This window comes from Bos indicus x Bos taurus, chromosome 10, assembly GCF_003369695.1.
Source record: "Bos indicus x Bos taurus breed Angus x Brahman F1 hybrid chromosome 10, Bos_hybrid_MaternalHap_v2.0, whole genome shotgun sequence".
NCBI lineage: Eukaryota > Metazoa > Chordata > Mammalia > Artiodactyla > Bovidae > Bos > Bos indicus x Bos taurus.
In genome coordinates this window covers 5,568,896-5,591,672 of record NC_040085.1, presented here as the reverse complement: position 1 = coordinate 5,591,672, position 22,777 = coordinate 5,568,896, and the positions used below count along the sequence as shown (strand labels likewise).

At 42.5% G+C, this 22,777-nt stretch overlaps 1 protein-coding gene across 1 annotated transcript; it reads left to right on the top strand.

Annotated features, from left to right (window-relative positions):
- Positions 1 to 4,981: 4,981 nt before the first annotated feature.
- On the top strand, positions 4,982 to 21,488 carry PTGER2 (prostaglandin E receptor 2). The gene is made up of 2 exons (XM_027552977.1): positions 4,982 to 8,676; positions 18,583 to 21,488. The coding sequence occupies exons 1-2, from the start codon at positions 7,852 to 7,854 to the stop codon at positions 18,814 to 18,816; spliced, it is 1,059 nt and encodes a 352-aa protein (XP_027408778.1). The 5' UTR covers positions 4,982 to 7,851; the 3' UTR covers positions 18,817 to 21,488.
- The last annotated feature ends 1,289 nt before the right edge of the window (positions 21,489 to 22,777 follow it).

Genomic DNA, 22,777 nt, shown 5'->3' with positions numbered 1-22,777 from the left:
TTGTCTTAATTTGGATCTAAAAGGCCACAATTTCCCAGTTAACGTACTTTCCAACTCCTGGAAGTAATTATGCACTGTTTCTATTTGAAATTGCCCACATCCCTTCTTCCTTTTCTCTTGGACAACCTCCTTCTCCTCTCCATCAATTCTGCCAAAAGAGCTCTTAGCAGGGTCACCAATGGAGTACCTTCTGCAAAAGTCAGTGACCACTTCTCTGCATCCATCAGGTTAAACCCTCAGCAGCACCGGCTCAGCCCATTGCTCCACTCTGTTCATTCAACACATATTTATCAAGCGCTTGGTAAGAATTGGCCTGCAATGCAGGAGACCCTGGTTCGATTCCTGGGTCGGGAAGATCCGCTAGAGAAGGGATAGGCTACCCACTCCAGTATTATTGGGCTTCTCTGGTGGCTCAGATGGTAAAGAATCCACTTGCAATGTGGGAGACCTGGGTTCAATCCTTGGGTTGGGAAGACCCCCTGGAGAAAGGAAAGGCAATCCACCCCAGTATTCTGGCCTGGAGAATTCCATGGACTGTATAATACATGGAGTCGAAAAGAGTCAGACAAGACTGAGTGACTTTCACTTTCACTACTCTCTGGCAGGCACTGTTCTAGTTCCTGGGATGATACATCACTGAATTAAAGTGACCAAGATCCCTTCCTTCTAGGAACTGAAATTCTTTCAGAGGGAGATAGTCAACAAGCAAATGACAAAAAATAACAAAATCACATGGTGTGTTACAAGGCAGTAGGGCTATGGAGAAGAGAAACCACAGAACTCAGCCATGGCCTGTGGAATTCCCCTTTGACACACAGATATCATCATAACAAAACACACCCTATGTAACAAAAAATTTAATAATATCAAATCAAATTGTAGGATATATCTATATATGCCCACATGATAAACTTAACCACATTTTTATCTGCTGTCTTTCTTAAGTCAATACTCTTCCCCCTCCTACTTCTCTTAGATTTGATATGATACTGGAGAGAATAAGAAGTAGAAACTCAGGGGCAGGGGTGGTGGGGATTTACAAGGTTTTAATTTGTTTTAGTTGCAAAATATTCCATTGAACAGATACATCTAACATATTTATATGTCTCTTTTCCTTGACATTTAGGCTGCTGCTGCTGCTGCTAAGTCACTTCAGTCGTGTCCGACTCTGTGCAACCCCATAGACAGCAGCACACCAGGCTCCCCCGTCCCTGGGATTCTCTAGGCAAGAACACTGGAGTAGGTTGCCATTTCCTTCTCCAGACATTTAGGCTAGTTCCTAAGAAAAACATACAAATAATAATGAAAGGAACTTCCTTAGACATAGAACTTCAAGCATTTATCCTTTCAGTTTGGTCATATGTAAGAGGAGTATATCTCTGACCTTTCTTATAGAATTGATAGAAAAAGTAATGAGGTAATGTGTACTAAGCCTTTAACAGTTTAGGGAATATAATAAGCCCTTGGGCCTCCCTGGTGGCTAAGTGCCATAGAATTGATGGTTTTGAACTGTGGTGTTAGAGAAGACTCTTCAGAGTCCCTTGGACAGCAAGGAGATCAAACCAGTCAATGCTAAAGGAAATCAGTCCTGAATATTCATTGGAAGGACTGATGCTGAAGCTGAAGCTTCAATATTTTGCCCACCTGATGTGAAGAACTGACATATTGTAAAAGACCCTGATGCTGAGAAGGATTGAAGGCAGGAGGAGAAGGGGACGACAGGATGAGATGGTTGGATGGCATCACCAACTCGATGGACATGAGTTTGAGCAAGCTCTGAGTTGGTGACAGACAGGGAAGCCTGGAGTGCTGCAGTCCATGGGGTTGCAAAGAGTTGGACATGATTGAGCGACTGAACTGAACTGAATACATATTTCAGTATAAGGTATTCATTATACTTTAAAAAATTTATTGGACTATAGTTGCTTTACAATATTGTATTAGTTTCTACTGTACAGCAGACTGGATCAGCTATATGTATACATATATTCCCTCTTTTTGGATTTCCTTCCCATTTAAGTCACCACAGAGCACTGAGTAGAGTTCTCTGTGCTGTACAATAGGTTCTTTTACTAATCTCTTTTATACGTAGTATCAAGAGTGTATATGTGTCAACCCCTATGTCTCAATTCATCCCACTTCCCTTTTCCCCTTGGTATCCATACATTTGTTCTCTACATCCATATCTCTATTTCTGCTTTGTAAATAAGATCATCTATATCAGTTTTTTTTCAGATTCCACATGTGTGCGTCTATGTACAATATTTGTCTTTCTCTTTCTGACTTAAACTTCACTCTGTCTGACAGTCTCTAGGTCCATCCACATCTCCACAAATGACCCAATTTCATTCCTTTTTATGGCTGAGTAATATAGCTGGTTTTTAGAAAAGGCAGAGGAACCAGAGATCAAATTGCCAACATCTGCTGGATCATGGAAAAAGCAAGAGAGTTCCAGAAAAACATCTATTTCTGCTTTATTGACTATACCAAAGCCCTTGACTGTGTGGATCACAAGAAACTGTGGAAAACTCTGAAAGAGATGGGAATACCAGACCTCCTGACCTGCCTCTTGAGAAATCTATATGCAGGTCAGGAAGCAACAGTTAGAACTGGACATGGAACAACAGACTGGTTCCAAATAGGAAAAGGAGTACGTCAAGGCTGTATATTGTCACCCTGCTTATTTAACTTCTATGCAGAGTACATCATGAGAAACGCTGGGCTGGATGAAGCACAAGCTGGAATCAAGATTGCCGGGAGAAATATCAATAGCCTCCGATATGCAGATGACACCACCCTTATGGCAGAAAGTGAAGAGGAACTCAAAAGCCTCTTGATGAGAGTGAAAGAGGAGAATGAAAAAGTTGGCTTAAAGCTCAACATTCAGAAAACTAAGATAATGGCATCTGGTCCCATCACTTCATGGCAAATAGATGGGGAAACAGTGGAAACAGTGTCAGACTTTATTTTTTTGGGCTCCAAAATCACAGCAGATGGTGATTGCAGCCATGAAATTAAAAGATGCTTACTCCTTGGAAGGAAAGTTATGACCAACCTAGACAGCATATTCAAAAGCAGAGACATTACTTTGCCAACAAAGGTCGGTAGTCAAGGCTATGGTGTTTCCAGTGGTCATGTATGGATGTGAGAGTTGGACTGAGAAGAAAGCTGAGTGCCGAAGAATTGATGCTTTTGAACTGTGGTGTTGGAGAAGACTCTTGAGAGTCCCTTGGACTGCAAGGAGATCCAACCAGTCCATTCTAAAGGAGATCAGTCCTGGGTGTTCTTTGGAAGGAATGATGCTAAAGGTGAAACTCCAGTACTTTGGCCACCTCATGCGAAGAGTTGACTCATTGGAAAAGACTGATGCTGGCAGGGATTGGGGGCAGGAGGAGAAGGGGACGACAGAGGATGAGATGGCTGGATGGCATCACTGACTCGATGGGACGTGAGTTTGAGTGAACTCCGGGAGTTGGTGATGGACAGGGAGGCCTGGGGTTCTGCGATTCATGGGGTCACAAACAGTCTGACACGACTGAGCGACTGAACTGAACTCAATATTCCATTGTACATATGTACCACATCTTCTTTACCCATTCCTCTGTTGAAAATTTGGAGAAGGCAATGGCACCCCACTCCAGTACTCTTGCCTGGAAAATCCCATGGACGGAGGAGCCTGGAAGGCTGCAGTCCATGGGGTCACGAAGAGTCGGACATGACTGAGCGACTTCACTTTCACTTTTCACTTTCATGCACTGGAGAAGGAAATGGCAACCCATTCTGGTGTTCTTGCCTGGAGAATCCCAGGGACGGGGGAGCCTGGTGGGCTGCCGTCTGTGGGGTCGCACAGAGTCGGACACGACTGAAGCGACTTAGCAGCAGCAGCAGCAGCAGCAGCTGTTGCACATTTAGGTTTCTTCCATGTCCTGGCTACTGTAAATAGCACTGCAATAAAAACTGAGGTGCTTGTGTCTTTTTGAATTATGGTTTTCTCTGGGTTTATGCTCAGCATCATTATACTTTTAAGTTTTTTAAGAATAAGTATAGAAAAATTTACATATAATATCACAAGTAGGGGGAAAAGATGTACGTAGCAGAAAAATTGAAAGAAACACACATCAGAATGTTAAGAGTGGACATTTTTAATGGATTCACTCATGGATGACTTTTTTCTTCTATTTTTCCAAAATTTCTATAATGAGTTGATACCTTATATAAACAAGTTGAATAACCATAGCCTTACTTTTGTGTTATATGTGCTTTTCTACCTTATAGTTGGTTCTGTTCTTAGACACAAAGCTTTCTGGTAAAAGAAAATGTTCATGATTATATTAGATTCTTTGTCCTCTATCAATCTTAAAAAGGAAATTAGAATCACAGGTAACTTGACTTCCTAACATTATTGAAGTGACTCATTTAATCTAACCCCTTGTGCTAATAAACAGTTGTGGATTTCCCTTTCTCATATTTCCTGTCTGAGGACAAGAGAACTGTTGTATTCTCACCTCCATTTGTAAAGCACTTTTTATTGACTCTGGTTTCAAAGACTTATCAAGTTGTTTCTCAATCCTGTGAGGATGTAATAAGTCCCACCAAGCCCTGGTTACACACACAGGCCTACTGAATGTAAATATAGCCAGGCATTAATTTGGCATATTAACTTATGCTTGTTTGATTTTTTTGCCCAGTACTTCCTGATACTTCAGACCATCCATCCCCTAGTTTTAGCAGTAGCTAGGGAGTTCTATGGAGAAGGCGATGGCACCCCACTCCAGTACTCTTGCCTGGAAAATCCCATGGATGGAGGAGCCTGGTAGGCTGCAGTCGCTAAGAGTCAGACACGACTGAGCGACTTCACTTTCACTTTTCACTTTCATGCACTGGAGAAGGAAATGGCAACCCACTCCAGTGTTCCTGCCTGGAGAATCCCAGGGATGGGGGAGCCTGGTGGGCTGCCGTCTATGGGGTCGCACAGAGTCGGACACGACTGAAGCGACTTAGCAGCAGCAGCAGCAGCAGGGAGTTCTATGCTGACTGCCTCAGAGAAAGGACAGTCTTAGCAGAACACAGGCATAAATTCTTAGCTTATGACTTTTAAAAGTCAAAACCTAGATGAGAGGAGATAAGGAAGAGCAGAGTTTCACCACTTCTCCCCTAGTAGTTTCATGGGATATGAATGAGGGAAGGTGAAGTTTAGGAGAACTGGGGAAGCTTAGATGTTAACACGGGGTTTCCTGGATAAGGTTGCTCTGTACCTCTCAGAGATTTGAGGGATCTGAGAGCATAGGAAACCCATGCTTCACTTCTTGGGTAAAAACAGGGCAAGCAGCAGGAAACGAGTGTTCTCTAAGCCTTATGTGGTATGGAAAAAGTGAGAATATTTCCCAGGAGCACAAAAGTCATGATGACAGAAAAGGAAGGTTTGATTAGTCTTCAGGTTTCACCCTTTAATCTGTCAACCTCAAGCTGCTGTAAGTTTTAGTTCTAGAATTTCCATTTTGTTCTTTTTTTGTTTTTATAGTTTCCATTTCTCTATTGAGATTCTCCACCTGCCCCCTCACAATTTTCCTTAATGTTGTGAATCAGTCTTGAAGTTAGTTTCTGTTCACTTAATTTTTTTTTTTTTTTTGATCCTTTAGTTGACTTTTTGCTACGTGTTTATGACTTCCTGGTAATGGTAGTGTCAGAATTGAGCTAGCAATGACACTAGCTGACAGACACCAAGAGTCTATTGTCAAAGCAGTCACTTTAAGTGGGGCAGGGCTCCATGTCATTAGAAATGCTGCCTAATGTGTGATGATTTCCAATTTTCAAATAAGGACAATCTTCTTGATCAGTTTTAAGAAACTGATAAGACCTTCCCATTCATTAAGGAACAGAATGGAAAGAGAATTGAAAACATTAGCATTTAACCCCCTGCCTTCCACCAAGTAGAAGAGTCCTCCAATAATTAATTTTTTTCTAAATAAAAAGCAGCTTCCTTGCATTTCCTGATATAAAGGTAATACATAGAAAAATTCACCAAGACAGAAAGGCATAAAGAAAAAAGTACTACCCAGAGAAATTACCATTAATATTTTGCTGAACATCCTTCTAGATGCTGCTCTGTACAAATACTTATGCATATAATTTTATATGAATGGAATGATTTACATGCTTTTAACTCCACATTATCAGTAAATACAGATACACCTCATCCTTTCTAATGATTTTTTATTGTGTTGCATAGGTGTATCAAAATCTATTAGACCAGTTCTCAATGGTAGGACATTGAGTGCATATCCTTGCACTTGGGGAAGGGAGGAGGCCTGGGAGGGGGATGGATCTGCCTAGGGAACTGGCCGAGTCGGGGGTGGGGGGTGGGTTGTGTTGGACAGGGATGGGAAGCCATCCTGTGGGAGTAAAGGAAAGATTGCCTATGACCCTCCTTACAGAATGTAATTATCCATGCGGGCTTCCCTGGTGGCTCAGAAGGTAAAGAATCCGTCTGCAATGCAGGAGACCTGGGTTGGGAAGATTCCCCTGGAGGAGGACACGGCAACCCACTCCAGTATTCCTGCCTGGAGAATTCCCACGGACAGAGGAGCCTGGCGGGCTACAGTCCATGGGGTGGCAAAGAGTTGGACAGGATTGAGCAACTAAATACAGCACAGCACATGTTGGCTGTCAAACTGATGTTTGTTTTTAACATCAGCTCTTTTTCATGACTGAATAAATGACAGTAGGCAGTAAGAAACTACCAAACCAAATTTGTCATCTCCAGTCTCTGAAACTGTCATCAACCAATAAACTCTACCAGGCATGGGTCGTGGGACTTATTTTATATATATATATATATATATATATATATATATATATATATATATGGCTGAACAACATTTCTCTTTTGCAGCTGAGCTTGGGTAGAGAACAATGTGGTTTTAAGCTGTACCCACAAACACAATTGTACACAATTACAAAGAACTTAAAAAAAATGGTTGCTTAAACAAGTGGTTATCCGTTACCGTGTTGACATAGAAAAAGGAGAAATGCTGGGAACCGAATCAAAGCGACGGTGCAACAGACAGCTTGGCGTGCACTCATGGCTCGGTTGCTCGAATGCGCGGGCTTGCTTTTCACTTCCTCCTAATTTTGGCCCCGCCTTCCTGATGTGTCTTCCTGAGAATGTTAAAAACAAACAAACAAACAAACACATTGGTCTTACTGTAAGCCGTCTTTAGTGTCTGTTGCTCCCTTTTTCACGTCTCACGGTACTGGGTCCTCCCAACTTCTCTATTGCTTGCTGAGTCGCTTTGCTCTCCCTGGCGTTGCCTTCCGTGAACGCTGTGCGGACACAGTACCCCACACTGTGCCCCGCACTCCCACCAGGCCCTCGGCCAGGGCTAAAGGACTACCGTCCCGGCGGTGGTCAGCCAGCCTGTGGGCATCGAGCAGCCGCCTGAGCTAGGGACCAGGGCCGCTGCTCTCACCGGCCACCCACGCCCCTCGTCTGGCCGGTCTCCGCCCCCGCGCGCCCGGAGAGACTCGTAGCGTGACGCGTCCACCTCCCGGCAACTCGGCGGCTCTCGCCCCTGGACCGCCGCCACCCCGGAGACGCGGAGGAGGCGCCGGCGGGTCCCCCGAGGCGCCCGGGGCACCGTAGGATGCGACAGCCGCGCGGCCTCTCCGGGAGCCGCAGGAGACCCGGGCCGAGGCCGCCCTCGGTGAGCGCCGGGGACCGGCAGGGGGCTCTGGATTTGGATCCCTCCCCTTCGCTCAGAGTCTCGTAGCACTTGGGCTCTCAGACCCCACCTCCCGCCAGGTGCGCGCCGGCGGGAGAAAAGGACGCGTCTCTCCTCCCGGCACCCCACCATGGGCAATACTTCCAACGACTCCCAGTCCGAGAACCGCGAAGAGCCACTGTGGCTCCCCTCTGGAGAAAGCCCGGCCATCAGCTCCGTGATGTTCACGGCCGGGGTGCTGGGGAACCTCATTGCGCTGGCGCTCCTGGTGCGCCGCTGGCGGGGGGACTCAGGGCGTAGCGAGGGCCGCGGAAACTCCATCTCGCTGTTCCACGTGTTGGTGACAGAGCTGGTTCTCACCGACCTGCTTGGGACCTGCCTCATCAGCCCCGTGGTGCTGGCTTCGTATGCGCAGAACCGGACTCTGGTGGCCCTGGGGCCGGAGAGGCGCGTGTGCACCTACTTTGCCTTTTCCATGACCTTCTTCAGCCTGGCCACGATGCTCATGCTCTTCGCCATGGCCCTGGAGCGCTACCTAGCCATCGGACACCCCTACTTCTACCAGCGCCGAGTCACCCGCCGCAGTGGTCTGGCTGTGCTGCCCACTATCTACATAGTCTCCCTGCTCTTTTGCTCCCTGCCGCTGCTGGATCATTGGAAGTATGCCCAGTACAACCCGGGGACGTGGTGCTTCATCGGACACAAGCAGACCACGTACCTGCGGCTTTACGCCACTCTGCTGCTGTTGCTCATCATCGCCGTGCTGGCCTGCAACTTCAGTGTCATCGTCAACCTCATCCACATGCACCGCCGGGGCAGGAGAAGCCGCTGCGGACCCTCCTTGGGCAGCAGCCACAGGAGAGCGGAAAGGGTATCCATGGCGGAGGAGACGGACCATCTTATTCTCCTGGCTATCATGACCATCACCTTCGCCGTCTGCTCCTTGCCTTTCACGGTAAGGCACCCACTTGGTTTCTACAGCCGAGCTCGGTGCAGCCTTCTTAAACGCTTTCCTCTTACTCCCACCCTTTCCACCACCACACAGATTTTCACAACTTGTAAAAATATGACCTAATTTGTAAAGGTCTATTGCCTTCCCCTCTCAAGTCTCACCTTTACTCCACTTCCTGCTTCCCTAACCCCAGCAAATGGGCATCTCTATGCTAGTGTTTCAACCCACTCCAATGTTCTTGCCTGGAGAATCCCAGGGACGGTGGAGCCTGATGGGCTGCCGTCTATGGGGTCACACAGAGTCGGACACGACTGAAGTGACTTAGCAGCAGCAGCAGCAGCAGCATGCTAGTGTTTCTCATACGGTGACACAGCACCCCTGAAAGGGAGTCTTGGTCCTCCACTAAGCCAGCCCAGACCCCATCTTAGAGCCAGTTCCAGTCTACAAGGCTAGAATGGCTTCCTCTCTGAGGAAGAAGCAGTTCCCATCTACCTTTGGATAGTTGTCAGTTACAATCTGACTTCCCTGAGCTGTAGTTCACCTCCAGGCCAGTCCTCCAGGCCACCCCAGTCAGCTGGTGCCAGTTCTCTAGGCTCTGCCTTCTGTTCCTCTCAAAGCAAAATGTGATGCCCAACCAGTAGCATTCCAGCTGCCATTAAGAATGGTCCCAGGTGAGAAGGGTCCACATTGCAGAAATCCAGAACATTCATTGTCTTGTTCAACAAAATCTAGTTTACAGGATTCCCAAATTACATGTATATTGGAAGTATAACTCTTGGTTGCCATTAAAATTCATAATATGTTCATGATAATAAGTAGAGGAAAGACTGGTTGCTTGGAGAAACCCCTTGCCTAGGTTCTGGGCTGGGTGCTGCCCTGGTTGGAGGCAATACCAGCAGTTAGTTCCATGATGCTGTAAGTTTGAACCTCCTAAGATGTAACATGGGTAGCGGAGCCTGGGATGTATCTGAGCAAGTGCTGACCTCTTACAGAGAAATGAGAACTCTGAGTTTTAGCATCTCCACTTCCTAATCTTCAGAAGCACAGGATTGCTCCTACAGGGAATAAACAGTTGACTCTTAACCTGCCACAGTCTTGGTGAAAAGAAAGAGATGATGCCTGTCACAAAACAGATATTTGAACTGTACCTTAAACGGGAAGTATCAAGTCATCTCTTAATAAGGACATTTACATGCACCATTAACTAATTTTATTTTATCTATGGATTATTGGTACTTGTAACTTTCATTTATACAGTGCTTTAAACGTTATGAAATGCTACACTGTCCAGAATTAATTTATTTCTTGGAAGGCTTATCTGACAATTTAAAAGTCAAGGCTACAGAATGGTGCTTTACATTCTGCTATTTCAGAATGCTTGGCATGGGTCTCTGGGGGTGCTTTCCCCCATGTCCTTTTATTCTACTTGGTGTACATGAAAATTGTGCTCAGAAACGGCCTACACCCAGTCACAGAAGGACAAATACTGTATGATGCCACTTAGAGAAGGTACCTGAAGTAGTCAAACTCATAGAAACAGAAAATTGAACAGTGCACGCCAGGGGCTGGGGGAGGGGTAGGAGGAGTTGTTTTGCAGATGTAGTTTCAGCCATGTAGGACTGGGCTGAGAGGTTCTGGGGAATCTTTTGCACAACAATGTGCATTGGGTAACAGTATTTAATTATACACTTAGAAACTGTTGAGAGGGTGAATTTTATGTTATATGCTTTTTTGCCACAATGAAAAAGTAATTAATTAATAATAGAAAAAGAAATGGCCTACACCAATCTCCCACCCAAGGCAGGAATCATTTCCACACATCCTAACCAGGGCTCTGGTGGACAAGGCAAAGGCCTCTGGTTGCCTCCAGAAATTCTCCTGTTTTTCTAAGAGAGCATGCACAGCCCAACAGAAATACCCCGTGAGCCACAAATGCCAGCCACAGAAGGAATCTCCAGTTTTCTCAGTTCAGTTCAGTTGATCAGTTGTGTCTAACTCTGCGACCCCGTGGACTGCAGCACGCCAGGCCTCCTTGTCCATCAGCAACTCCCGGAGTTTACTCAAACTCATGTCCATGAGTCGGTGATGCCATTCAACCATCTCATCCTCTGTTGTCCCCTTCTCCCCCCACCTTCAATCTTTCCCAATATCAGGGTCTTTTCTAGTGAGTCAGTTCTTTGCATCAGGTGGCCAAAGTATTGGAGTTTCAGCTTCAGCGTCAGTCCTTCCAATGAATATTCAGGACTGATTTCCTTTAGGATGGACTGGTTGAATCTCCTTACAGTCCAAGGGACCCTCAAGAGTCTTCTCCAACACCACAGTTCAAAAGCATCAATTCTTCAGCGCTCAGCTTTATTTATAGTCGAACTCTCACATCCATACATGACCACTGGAAAAACCATAGCTTTGACTAGACGGACCTTTGTTGGTAATGTCTCTGCTTTTTAATATGCTGTCTGGGTTGGTCATAGCTCTTCTTCCAAGGGGCAAATGTCTTTTAATTTCATGGCTGCAATCACCATCTGCAGTGATTTTGGAGCCCCCCCAAATAAAGTCTGTCACTGTTTTTACTGTTTCCCCATCTATTTGCCATGAAGTGATGGGACCAGATGCCATGATCTTATTTTTCTGACTGTTGAGTTTTAAGCCAACTTTTTCACTCTCCTCTTTCACTTTCATCAAGAGGCTCTTTAGGTCTTCTTCACTTTCTGCCATAAGGGTGGTGTCATCTGCATATCTGAGGTTATTGATATTTCTCCCGGCAATCTTGATTCCAGCTTGTGCTTCATCCAGTCCAGCGTTTCTCCAATTTTCTAGTAGCCACATAACAAAAAGCTTAAAAAAAAGATGAAATTAATTATTAACTAAAATATTTTATTTAACCCAACATATCCAAATAGCATCAGTGAAAAATGGAATCAATGTAAAATAATTATTAATGAACTATTCTAACTAATTTCCTGTGTTCCAGAAAATGCTAGCAATCTGCCCTCTCTCTGCCTCTTTCTTCCTTGAGATAACAGAACTGCTTTCTGGGCCCTCAAAGTGGGCCACAGGTCTTCCCTGGTGGGCTACAATCCATGGGGCCACAAAGAGTTGGACATGACTGAGCAACTAACTCAACACACAAGAAGTGGGCCACACCATTGGCCCGACAAGGAGAACTCATAGCTGTGTACCCAGTGGGACTCCAGCCTGCTCAGCAACCCAGGAATGAGGAAAGAGGGGTAGGACATTGAGGAAACCTGAACTGCTGATGTCAACCATTGTCCCAAAGTATGGGCAAGTTACAATTACTGCTTCCTCCAAGAATGCCAGCCTAGGACTTCCGAAGCTTGGGAAGTGAAACTCAGAATGTAAAATGCTCAGTACGCTGTAATGAAGTTCAGGTCATTATTACCACCATCAAAATTGCTAACATTTTTGAGTGCTAATTTTTACATATATTAACCCATTACCTTCACAACAATCGGTCATAGAGGTAGCATTTTTATTCCCATTTTACAAATGAGGCAAATAACTTACCCTGGGTCCCAAGCTAGTGAATACCGGAGCCAGCATTCAAAGGCAGGCAGTTTAAACACAGAACCTATGCTTTTAACCACAATACCATCAGAAAGAAAATACTTATTTGGGGGTAACATATGAGAAGATTGTGTGCTTGTGATTAGTTAATCGGTCATGTCTGATTCTGTAAATCCAATGTCTTGGATTACAGCCCACGAGGCTACTCTGTCCATAGGATTTTTCAGGCAAGAATGCTGTAATGGGTTGCCATTTCCTCCTCCAGGGGATCTTCCCAACCCTGGGATTGAACCTGTATCTTCTGTGTCTTCTGGGTTGCAGATGGATTTTTTGCCCACTAAGCTATCAGGGAAGCCCATGAAAAGATCAACCCAAGATTTATAAGAAGTTGTGAAGATGTTATAAATATTTGCACCACTTTGTCTCTTAATCTCAACTTTTAGCTGTAAAAATACAGTGGCAAAGACCTTTTTCTTCACAGCAGATCAAGGGGCCTGAGCTGGGACCGAGGGTGCAGTTTCTTTTTGCTTCTGCACAGACCTATGCATTAAAAGGCTGAGTCTGAGATTTTAGAAGATTCGCTAGTGTAAATACTGGTCTAAATTAAGAAATAATCTGATTACTCCTCACATAAAGTTTTGTTGTTAAACATTTCTTAATTGATCTTTTAAAAAAGCATTATTTTGGCTATCCAATATAAAATCATGCATAGGACCGATAACATATTCCATATGGTTTTTGCATTAAAGGAATATTGTATAAATTAATAAATTCCTCATATTAATCACATGTTATTATCATTTCACAGAGATAGAGGGAAACTTTCTTTCTTCCTGAAATGAGACAGGACACAGGAAACACATCAGACGTCCATTCTTGACTCAGATACTGTTTGTCTCTAAATTTCCAACCTATATTTAGCCACTTTCTCACTACTTTCCTAATAACTGTTAATAGCCTCTGGTCATTTTAAACTGTTTTCCTCATGTCATTAGGATAAAGTACTTATGCATTTTATTCGGTTCTAAAATTTCAAGAGTGAACCATTGACTCATTCTAAAAATTTCTTCATCTTTAGAATTCTTTAGGGCTCTAATTTTTAGGTAAATCTGATTAGTGGAAATCTGATCTTTCAAATACAGAACAAACGCAAGTAAACAGTACTGGAATTTCCCTCATTCATTCCTGGTACTCTTTATGTAAAATTTAACATGAAGGGGGTTGTAAAACTGATTTGAAATTTGTTGATTACATACTTGCACAATATCAGAATTCTAGTAGTAATGAAAGAGAAATTCAGAAATCTCTATGCATAACCATGATAAACTTTGCCTGGTGATATTTTGAGTTAATATGCACGCAAAACTGCTGCTAAGTCACTTCAGTCGTGTTCGACTCTGTGTGACCCCATAGACGGCAGCCCACCAGGCTCCCCCGTCCCTGGGATTCTGCAGGCAAGAACACTGGAGTGGGTTGCCATTTCCTTCTCCAATGCATGAAAGTGAAAAGTGAAGTCGCTCAGTCATGTCTGACTCTTCGAGACCCCACGGACTGCAGCCTACCAGGCTCCTCCGTCCATGGGATTTTCCAGGCAAGAGTACTGGAGTTGGGTGCCATTGCCTTCTCCCGCACGCAATCCTAGAAGGCCCTTTATCATTCAAACATCATCAGTGATGTATTTGGGGATTTTTAAAAACTTTTTACTTTATATTGGAGATGATTAACAATGTTGTGATGGTGTCAGGTGTATAGTGAAATGATGCAGCCATACTTGTACATGTATCCATTCTCCTGTTTGGGGATTGTTAAAGAATTGTAATACACCTTACCTTTTAAGAGAAAGTTTTTCTACATGAATATTTTCACTTGACACCTTTTCCTTCTGCATATGATATGAAATGGTGGTTGTGAACACTGATATGATCACACTGAATTTTAAAAAGGTAGACAGCAAGAACTACAGGCCATTTCCCTAAAGAGAAGTGATGTGTTATGTCTGCCCTCTTGGGCAAGGTGATTGTCACTGCCTGCCATTTGGCTGTGGAAAGCGTGGAGGAAAGAAAAGCCCCGAAGAAAGCCAAGAGCTTCTTAGATAGCCATGGTTTTTAAATCTATAAACAGGAGCAGTAATACCCATAAATCTTTGTGACACATTTGGAAAGAAACCTCCTACAAACCCATAATCAGTCAGTGGTGAATGTCACGTAACACTTCACATCATAGGGTATTTATGCAGATGGTGCTAGAGTGTGTAGTGGCTAAGAAGACAGTCTGGTCCTGCTTCTGTGGCTGCAAGGCTTCCCTGCTTACCCATGGTATGATTTGGGTCAATGTAACTAATCTTCTAAGCCTTGATCTCTTTCTTACAAAAATGGGACTAATAACACTTTTACAGATTTGTAGAAGGATTAAATACAACAAGACACAAATTGTTTAGCACCAGACCTGACACAAAAGTATTCAGTAAATATTAGCTACTTTTCCCATAAGATTCCGTTTTCAAAAGAAATCATTGTATATTAATAATCAGGAACTGAACTCTGGAAACTCCAAGTCATGTTTAATTGGCCAGGCCTCAGGAGGTCTTTTGTTGTTAAGTGTGATGGATGAATACTTGTAAACTATTTCAGGTACTGGGTAAGGGTCTAAAGCAGTGGGCCTCAACTTTGCACTGTGTTAGTATCACCTGTGTATGCATTCATGCTCAGTGGCGTCTGATTCTTTGCCATCCTATGGACTGTAGCCCTCCAGGTTCATCCGTCCATGGGATTTTCCAGGCAAGAATACTGGAGTGGGTTGCCATTTCCTACTCCAGGGGATCTTCCTGACCCAGGATTGATCCCATATCTCTTATGTCTCCTGCACTGACAGGCAAATTCTTTACCACTGAGCAACCAGGGAAGCCCTAGAGTTTCCTGGGGCACATTAAAAGCCCTGACACCCAGCTTATAGCCCAGACTAATAAAATCAGAGTCTCTGAGGGAGGGAGAAAGCCATCAGAATATTTTTATTTCTTTATTATTTTTTTCCATCAGAGTATTTTTAATGATCCTCAGGTGGTTTCAATGAGCAGCCAAATCAGGTTCTTATTTGCTCTAAAATTCTGAACGTGCTATGTAGTTGCATTAAAGGTAGGGAAATAGCTAAAACAAACAGCGCCAGGTCAGTGCCAAGATGAAGTTTTACGTGGAGGCTGAGGGGATTCAGTGGAAGACAAATCCAAAGGACACTAACTTTCATTGGTGCGGCTTTATAGGTATCACAAGCTCTCTGTTCTTAGCAAAGCCCTGTAGAGAGTCTGTCCTAAGGAATTAAAACTCACTTGACTGGTTTACATTTGTCCTTGATATTTTTCTCATAGCAAATTTATTAGTAGCATGTACAAAAACATGTATACAGTCTACCAGCCTCTGAAACTGAATTCCAGAATATAAATGAAACATTATTAATTAATTGACCTAGATCCATTGTGTAAGCCTGTAATGAAAATCCAGGATTGGCTGAAGGGAGAGGGGAATGAGGAGTTAGTGTTTAATGGGTACAGAGGTGGCTCAGTGGATAAAAAAATCTACCTGCAATGTGGGAGATGCAGGTCTGATCTCTGGGCTGGGAAGATCCCCTGGAGGAGGAAATAGCAACCTGCTCCAGTATTCTTGCCTGGAAAATTCCGTGGACAGAGGAGCCTGGCGGGCTACAGTCCATGGGGTCGAAAAGAGTCAGACACAACCTAGACAAGCATGCACATATTGGCCACCTCCTAAAATGCAAATTTTAAGCATTTCTAAAAATTACTCAGTATAGTGGATGAAAAGGAAATAAAGTACAGAATTGCTTCATCCTCTGAAACCATTTTTTACTTCTCATTGGTCAGTCACACTCTAAAGAGACCAGAAACTATGGTCTGATCTTGCCACTGAAAACCTGACTCATCTGCACATGTGACCTGTGACACTGGAATGCTGAGCCCTCTCTATGTGGCTCATTAGACAATCCAGTGTTATAGTTTTTGGGTGAGATTAGGTCATAAACCCAGCTACAAACTTTTTCTATGACACAACACTCAGTTGTATGTGTGTGTAGTGACTAATATATTTTAATCTATCAGGTTTATGTACAATATCATCCTGAATTCCAAAACTCCAAAATGGCTCTTTGAGTGAGTGAAAGTCGCTCAGTTGTGTCCTACTCTTTGCAGCCCCATAGACTGTAGCCCACCAGGCTTCCCTGTCCATGGAATTCTTCAGGCAAGAATATGGGAATGGGTTGCCATTTCCTTCTCCAGGAGATCTTCCTGACTCAGGGGTCAAACCCAGGTCTCCTGCATTGTAGACAGATTCTTTACCATCTGAGCCACCAGGGAAGCCCTCTCTTTCTCTCTCTCTCTCTCTCTCTCTCTCTCTCTATATATATATATATATATACACACACACACACACTGAATTGTAGCCGGATTCAAGACCTTATAGTCAATTCTGTGCCATAATTAGATGCACAATTTTAAGAGTCACAATTTAAAGAGCAATATTTAAATTGCTCTTTAAATATACCATAGAAGTACTGTAAATTTCTCATCTAAAATAATTTAGCTGACAAGACAAGTATTGCTCCCTTGCATATCTCCACCTAACTTTTTTCTTCTTTCTGTATTCAGGGACATCCACCTTCAGTTTTTTTTTTTTTTCCCTTTGCTCATCTGCCAAGTCTCTTCTCCATTCCCTTAAGCCAAGATTCTCTGGCATAAACACCTACGGCTGCCAAACCTTCCCGATATTGTCCTAACATAAGCAACCCGAAGATGACTACTCTTTCCCTCCCTGCAATTTGCTTTGTATATGCAGTTGCCAGATGCCTGCAGAATTAAGTACTAGGGGGATAGGAGAGAAACTATTCCTTCTTCTGGTGAGGGAGAGTGGAGGAAAGAAGAAATAGGTCTCTAACTCACCCTCTGCAGTTGGTAAGAAAGGCCCTGGAGCTCTATAAAGAACTGGCTTCAAACGACTGGGTATGATTTACATGTTTCACTCTTTTCTGTAAGCTATGTGGAAGTGTTTGATCTTTATCGGGTATGTGCTGTTCCATTCTCTGCAATCTGATCCAAAAGTTGTGTGTTCCCTAAATACCTAAGGAATCAGATGAGAGCTGGTATACCACTTTGAGAACATTGGCCAAGGTGTAATGATGTGTCAGCTTTCCAGTGTTTAACACTTTTCTGAAGACCTTTGGCCTACATAGGCGACCTGGATGTCGCAAACAGTGAGCACTGCTTGGTGTCAAGGGACTTGGAATTTGTGTCCTGTTGTTGTTCAGTAGCTTAGTCATGTCCGACTCTTTGTGACCCCATGGACTGCAGCACGCCAGGCTTCCCTGTCCTTTATCATCTCCCTGTGTTTGCTCAAACTCACGTCCATTGAGTTGATGATGCCATCCAACCATCTCATCCTCTGTCACCCGCTTCTCCTCCTGCCGTTAATCTTTCCCAGCATCAGGGTCTTTTCTAATGAGTCGGCTCTTCCCATCAGATGGCCAAATTACTGGAGCTTCAGCTTCAGTCCTTTCAATAGATATTTAGGGTTGAGTTCCTTTAGGATTGACTGGCTTGATCTCCTTGCAGTCCAAGGGACTCTCTAGGGTCTTCTGAAACACTACAGTTCAAGAGCATCAATTCTTCGGCACTCAGCCTTCTTTATGGTCCAACTCTCACATCCATACATGACCACTGGAAAAACCATAGCTTTGACTAGACGTACCTTTGTCAACCTTTGTGTCCTGAGTTGTCCACTAACCAGTCCTGGGAACTTGGACAAATCCCTTGCTGTCTCTGCCCTATGGTGTCCTCACTGGTAAAATGAAGATAATAAGGATTATCATTGTGGGGCACGTTTTAAGGGAGCACTGTTTTCGGTAGCTGACATGGATGACTTCCTGTCATCTTCCCAACAATCCCAAGAATAGGTATTGTTATCATTGTCATTCATTTTAGAGATGTAGAAAGGGAGACACAAAAAGGTTAGTTTTCTTACCTGTGGTCCCAGAGCTATTTTTGGAGGCAGGATTCAAACCCAGGCAGCCCAGTGGCCAGAACATAAGCTCTGTTGTGTGCCCTCTGTCACTGAATTATCATAATTCAGTATTTGAAAGTCAGTGCCACACATTGTTATTCCCTCACTTCCCCGTCTATCAAAAGGAGACAATACTTCTGTTTCAGAGTGTCCCTAAGGCATAAACTTGTGTGAGAGGGGTGAGATTTTGCAACTTCCCTCTCAGCACCACAGCCACCACACAAAACACATTTTGCTTTTCAGCCTTAAGAAATTGCACATGGTCGAAGCCTATCTACTGCTACAATATAAAACTGACGTCTTTCCCCCCTTTTGCTTCTTACAGATTTTTGCATATATGAATGAAAACTCTTCCCGGAAAGAAAAGTGGGACCTCCAAGCTCTTAGATTTTTATCAATTAACTCAATAATTGACCCTTGGGTCTTTGCCATCCTGAGACCTCCTGTTCTGAGACTAATGCGTTCAGTCCTCTGCTGTCGGGTTTCATTAAGAACACAAGAAGCAACACAAACTTCCTGTTCTACACAGTCAAATGCCAGTAAACAGATTGACCTTTGAGGATGGTAGTTAAGAAGTGCTAGTTAACCACCATCTGGAAGATCATTTTGAAATGGTTCCTTAGAGAAATGGAAAAAAATTTATAAAGGCAATGACGTTACCCTAATGAAACAGAGCAAACAAACATTTCAGGAGTGGTTTGGGCTATAGATGTGCTGACAAGGCACTTCTTGCAAGGTGTCGGAAGGATCTATAAAACCTACCCTCAAGGAACATGTTCATGGTCTTCGGAGGAACAACCAAGTGTATTTATGATCCCGTGTCTTTGGATTTAAGCGTCCTTGTTGAATGAGAAAGCATGTAGTTTTGTAATTTGTTTAAAACCCTAAATAGTTACTGTGTTTTCCATTTTAATCTTCTAGGCTAGTACCATTATAAACATAACAGTGTACAGTCTAACCAGATAAAAACTTACGTGTTCTTTAGGAAGTGGATTTGGGCAAGCAACCAAGCCTGGTGTCTTGTGACTGCTTATCAAACCCTTTCTTTGGACAATGAGTTTGAAAATCATAAGTACTTTGTACTGTATGTTTGTATATGTGGGAGCATGCTCTTGTCACGATAGTATTACTCACAGAAGAGTAGGCTCAGTTGGTCAATGTCAGCTTTTTTCACCATCCATGAGAAGATGTGTGTCAGAGTGTCAGGTTATTTATTTTATAACATTTGTCAAGCTAATGGTAACGAAAAGGACTTTAGGAATTTTCCTCTCAGCGATAAATAGTAGACTATTAAGAGAAGTAATTCTCATTAATATTTTACTTTTTATTTCCAGGGAAGGGTGTATGTGGCTACGTCTGAGGCAAATATTAGAATTAAAAACTGAAAAATCTGGTCAGTTCTTCAGCTACACTGAACTCTTTTAACGCTGATGTCGAGGCTGTGACTGACACAGTTTGTAGGATGATGGTGTTGTAGCAAAATTCATGTCTGTATGTTTATCTGGGAAACATGGCTTGACTCATGCTCTATAGGAAATCATACAGTGAGTCATACCATAATATATTTCTAAATCTAAATGTTTGGCATTGTATAAATTCAGCATCAAAATATTTCAGTGAATTTGCACTGTTTAATTAAATCTTAGTTATAGTATAAACTCATCTGAAATGTTACAAAAATAAGCTATAAAACAAAAGATTTGAAAATGGAATAGTATGTGATGAATTCCCCCCAAAAAGCAATTTATAGTTTGTGTGGATATACTAATTTTAAAAATTAGATAAAAGTGGAGTTTAAAATTTTAATTTAGCAGATTTTTAAAGTGTGGTTGCATTGCAAATTAGAGTTTGAGATATTCAGTACAATACTTGATATTAGAGGAAATTTTTCCCCTTATAGCATGATATTCAATATAGTGGACACTTTATTTATTTTATTTTATATTTTGCAGTGAGTGTTATTACAACATAGCTGTAATAAAAACCAAAAAAGAATATTAGTTTTTTCAAAGTCTCATTGAATTGCTTACACAAAACTATTTCCTATAAGTAGTTATCAGACTAGATGATCACTTAAGAGTGATTCCAAACCAATTTAGAAATTAGTGTATTATGACAGAATCTGTATCAAATTATCCCTTATTTTAAAAAGAATAAGTGAATGGTTTGCTTTTGTACTAATTTAAACAAACCAGTCTAAGTTTAACTTAGCTAAAATCTGGATGTGTAAATAAAGCTTCCCTGTCCACCAAGATAAGAAATTGTTCTAAAGAAGACTAATTAGGCTCATGGGTAATTCCTGAACATAAAATGCTAAAGTTACTCTGGATCTGGAAGATTAATTTCTTTTATCAGATGACTTTTCTTCCTCCAAATAAAAATGTTACCTACAATCATTCACCCTACCTCATCATCCCCCCAAATTTTTGAATAATGCCTGAGAAATTTAAAAAGAAAAAAAAAAAGGACAAACTTGGATATAATATCACTAGTGAAAACAAAATTATTTACTCTGTGGTCCCAAAATATGAGTTTAAGCCATTTAAGAACCAAGATTTCCAGAGCTTTGTTTCCTAGTATATTCCTGTTCCTTGCACTGTGTTAAATGACTAAATCCTGAAATTTATTTGCACTGATATTTACATAGAAGGAATTGAAAGGTAAAATCCTATGTAATAGTAAATTACTTACTATTAATGGAAATTTCAAGGTAATAGAAAAATTACTTATATTGGATATGTAAATATTTCTTTTTTAAAAATCATATCAGACGTACCTGTTTAAGTTTGCTGACTCATTTTCAAGTTAAATAAAAAACACAGAACTTAGTCTGGTATATCAGAAAACTGAATTATAATAAAGGAAGACCTAGATTTTATTCTTTGTCCCTGACAGTCAGTGGAATGAAAAGAGAGGAAAACTATTGTGGATATTCAACTCAGTATGCCACAACTGAGACCTGGCCCAGCTAAATAAATAAATAACTGTCTTTAAAAAAAAAGCCAGGATAAATGCGCATGCATAGCTGATTCCCTTTGCTATACAGCAGAAACTAACACGATACTGTAAAGCAGCTCCACCTAACTTTAGGTGTCCAGAAACAGGATGGGCTGAAGCAGTTCTGTTCTGAGCTGAATTGTTACTGGGTGGCTCACTGTGGGGCTTCTCAGGTGGCCCTGGTGATAAAGAACCCGCCTGCCAATGCAGGAGATGGGGATTCCATCCCCTGGGTCAGGAAGATCCCTGGAGGAGGGCATGGCAACCCACTCTAGTATTCTTGCCTGGAGAATCCCATGGACAGAGGAGCCTGGCGGGCTACAATCCCTGGTGTCACAAAGAGTCGTACACGTCTGAGACAACTTGGCACGCACGCTTCACTGTGGCCCTGGATCATCTTTTCCAAGAGAAAACTGAGAAATTCTGGTACTAAATTGTGTCCTTGAATTTCCTAAGATCCTAATAAGGCCTGTGGTTTCTCAGAAACTATAGAAAGCCTCTGAAAGACCTGACTCTCAAAGTGGTCTGGACTCACGACAACCCAGAGCCAGAAAGAGCACCGACCCCTAACCGCCATACTGGTGGAGACTACAAGTCCTGGGCAGGTGGAGGGCAAATCCGAGCCTCATCACTACATTCTCAGTGTGATTCAGTTCAGCTCTTGGTGCCCTGGCCTGCTCTCAGCAGTGCACTTTCAGAGACAGATTGCCCTTGTGCTAATGTAATGTCAGCTCTGCTTTGAACCAAGGAAAAATTAACATCTTCAAGTTCAGAACTTGATGACTTTGAAAGGCAGGGGAAGACAATTAGTTCACATTTAAGCAGAGGTTTGTTTACTTCCCTTGGTTTAGTTGCTCAGTCATTCCTGACTCTTTGGGACCCCAAGGACTGTAGCCTGCCAGGCTCCTCTGTCCATGGGATTCTCTAGGCAAGAATACTGGAGTGGGTTGCCATTTCCTTCTCCATTACTTCCCTTAGTCAAATCTAATATTTTAAGCCAAAAATAATGGTTTTCTGAATTTGAGAAGCGCCCCTACTTGAATTATTCACAAACAGTCTTTGTAGACATTTATTATATGTGGACTTGCCATGCCTGCTCAGGATGGCCATCTTCTGCCTTTATCAGACATGACTCTGTTGGAATTCCTCTTTGATTGCACTTTTAAAACATATCTATAATCATTATACTAACAGCATTATCATTGACTTTCTTTTTAAATTTACAAAGCGTTTGATCACCTGAAATACACATTATGGAAATAAATGTCATTTTAGCAATTCACAGAAGCTACAGTCTTGTGTATACATGGAACAAGGCCATGTATTGGGCATTAATTTTTATTTCAGAATAATTACTTTTTTCCTGGTAACTTTTGTGACTTTTATTTGTAAGTAAATTTTATTGAATTATATTTTTGTATTTCCTATAAAAGGTATGTACTATTAAAAATTGATTTGGGTGGTTTAACTCTGTGATCCGGGTGTTTCATTTTTCTTTTAAATATGCCAAATCAAACAGATCA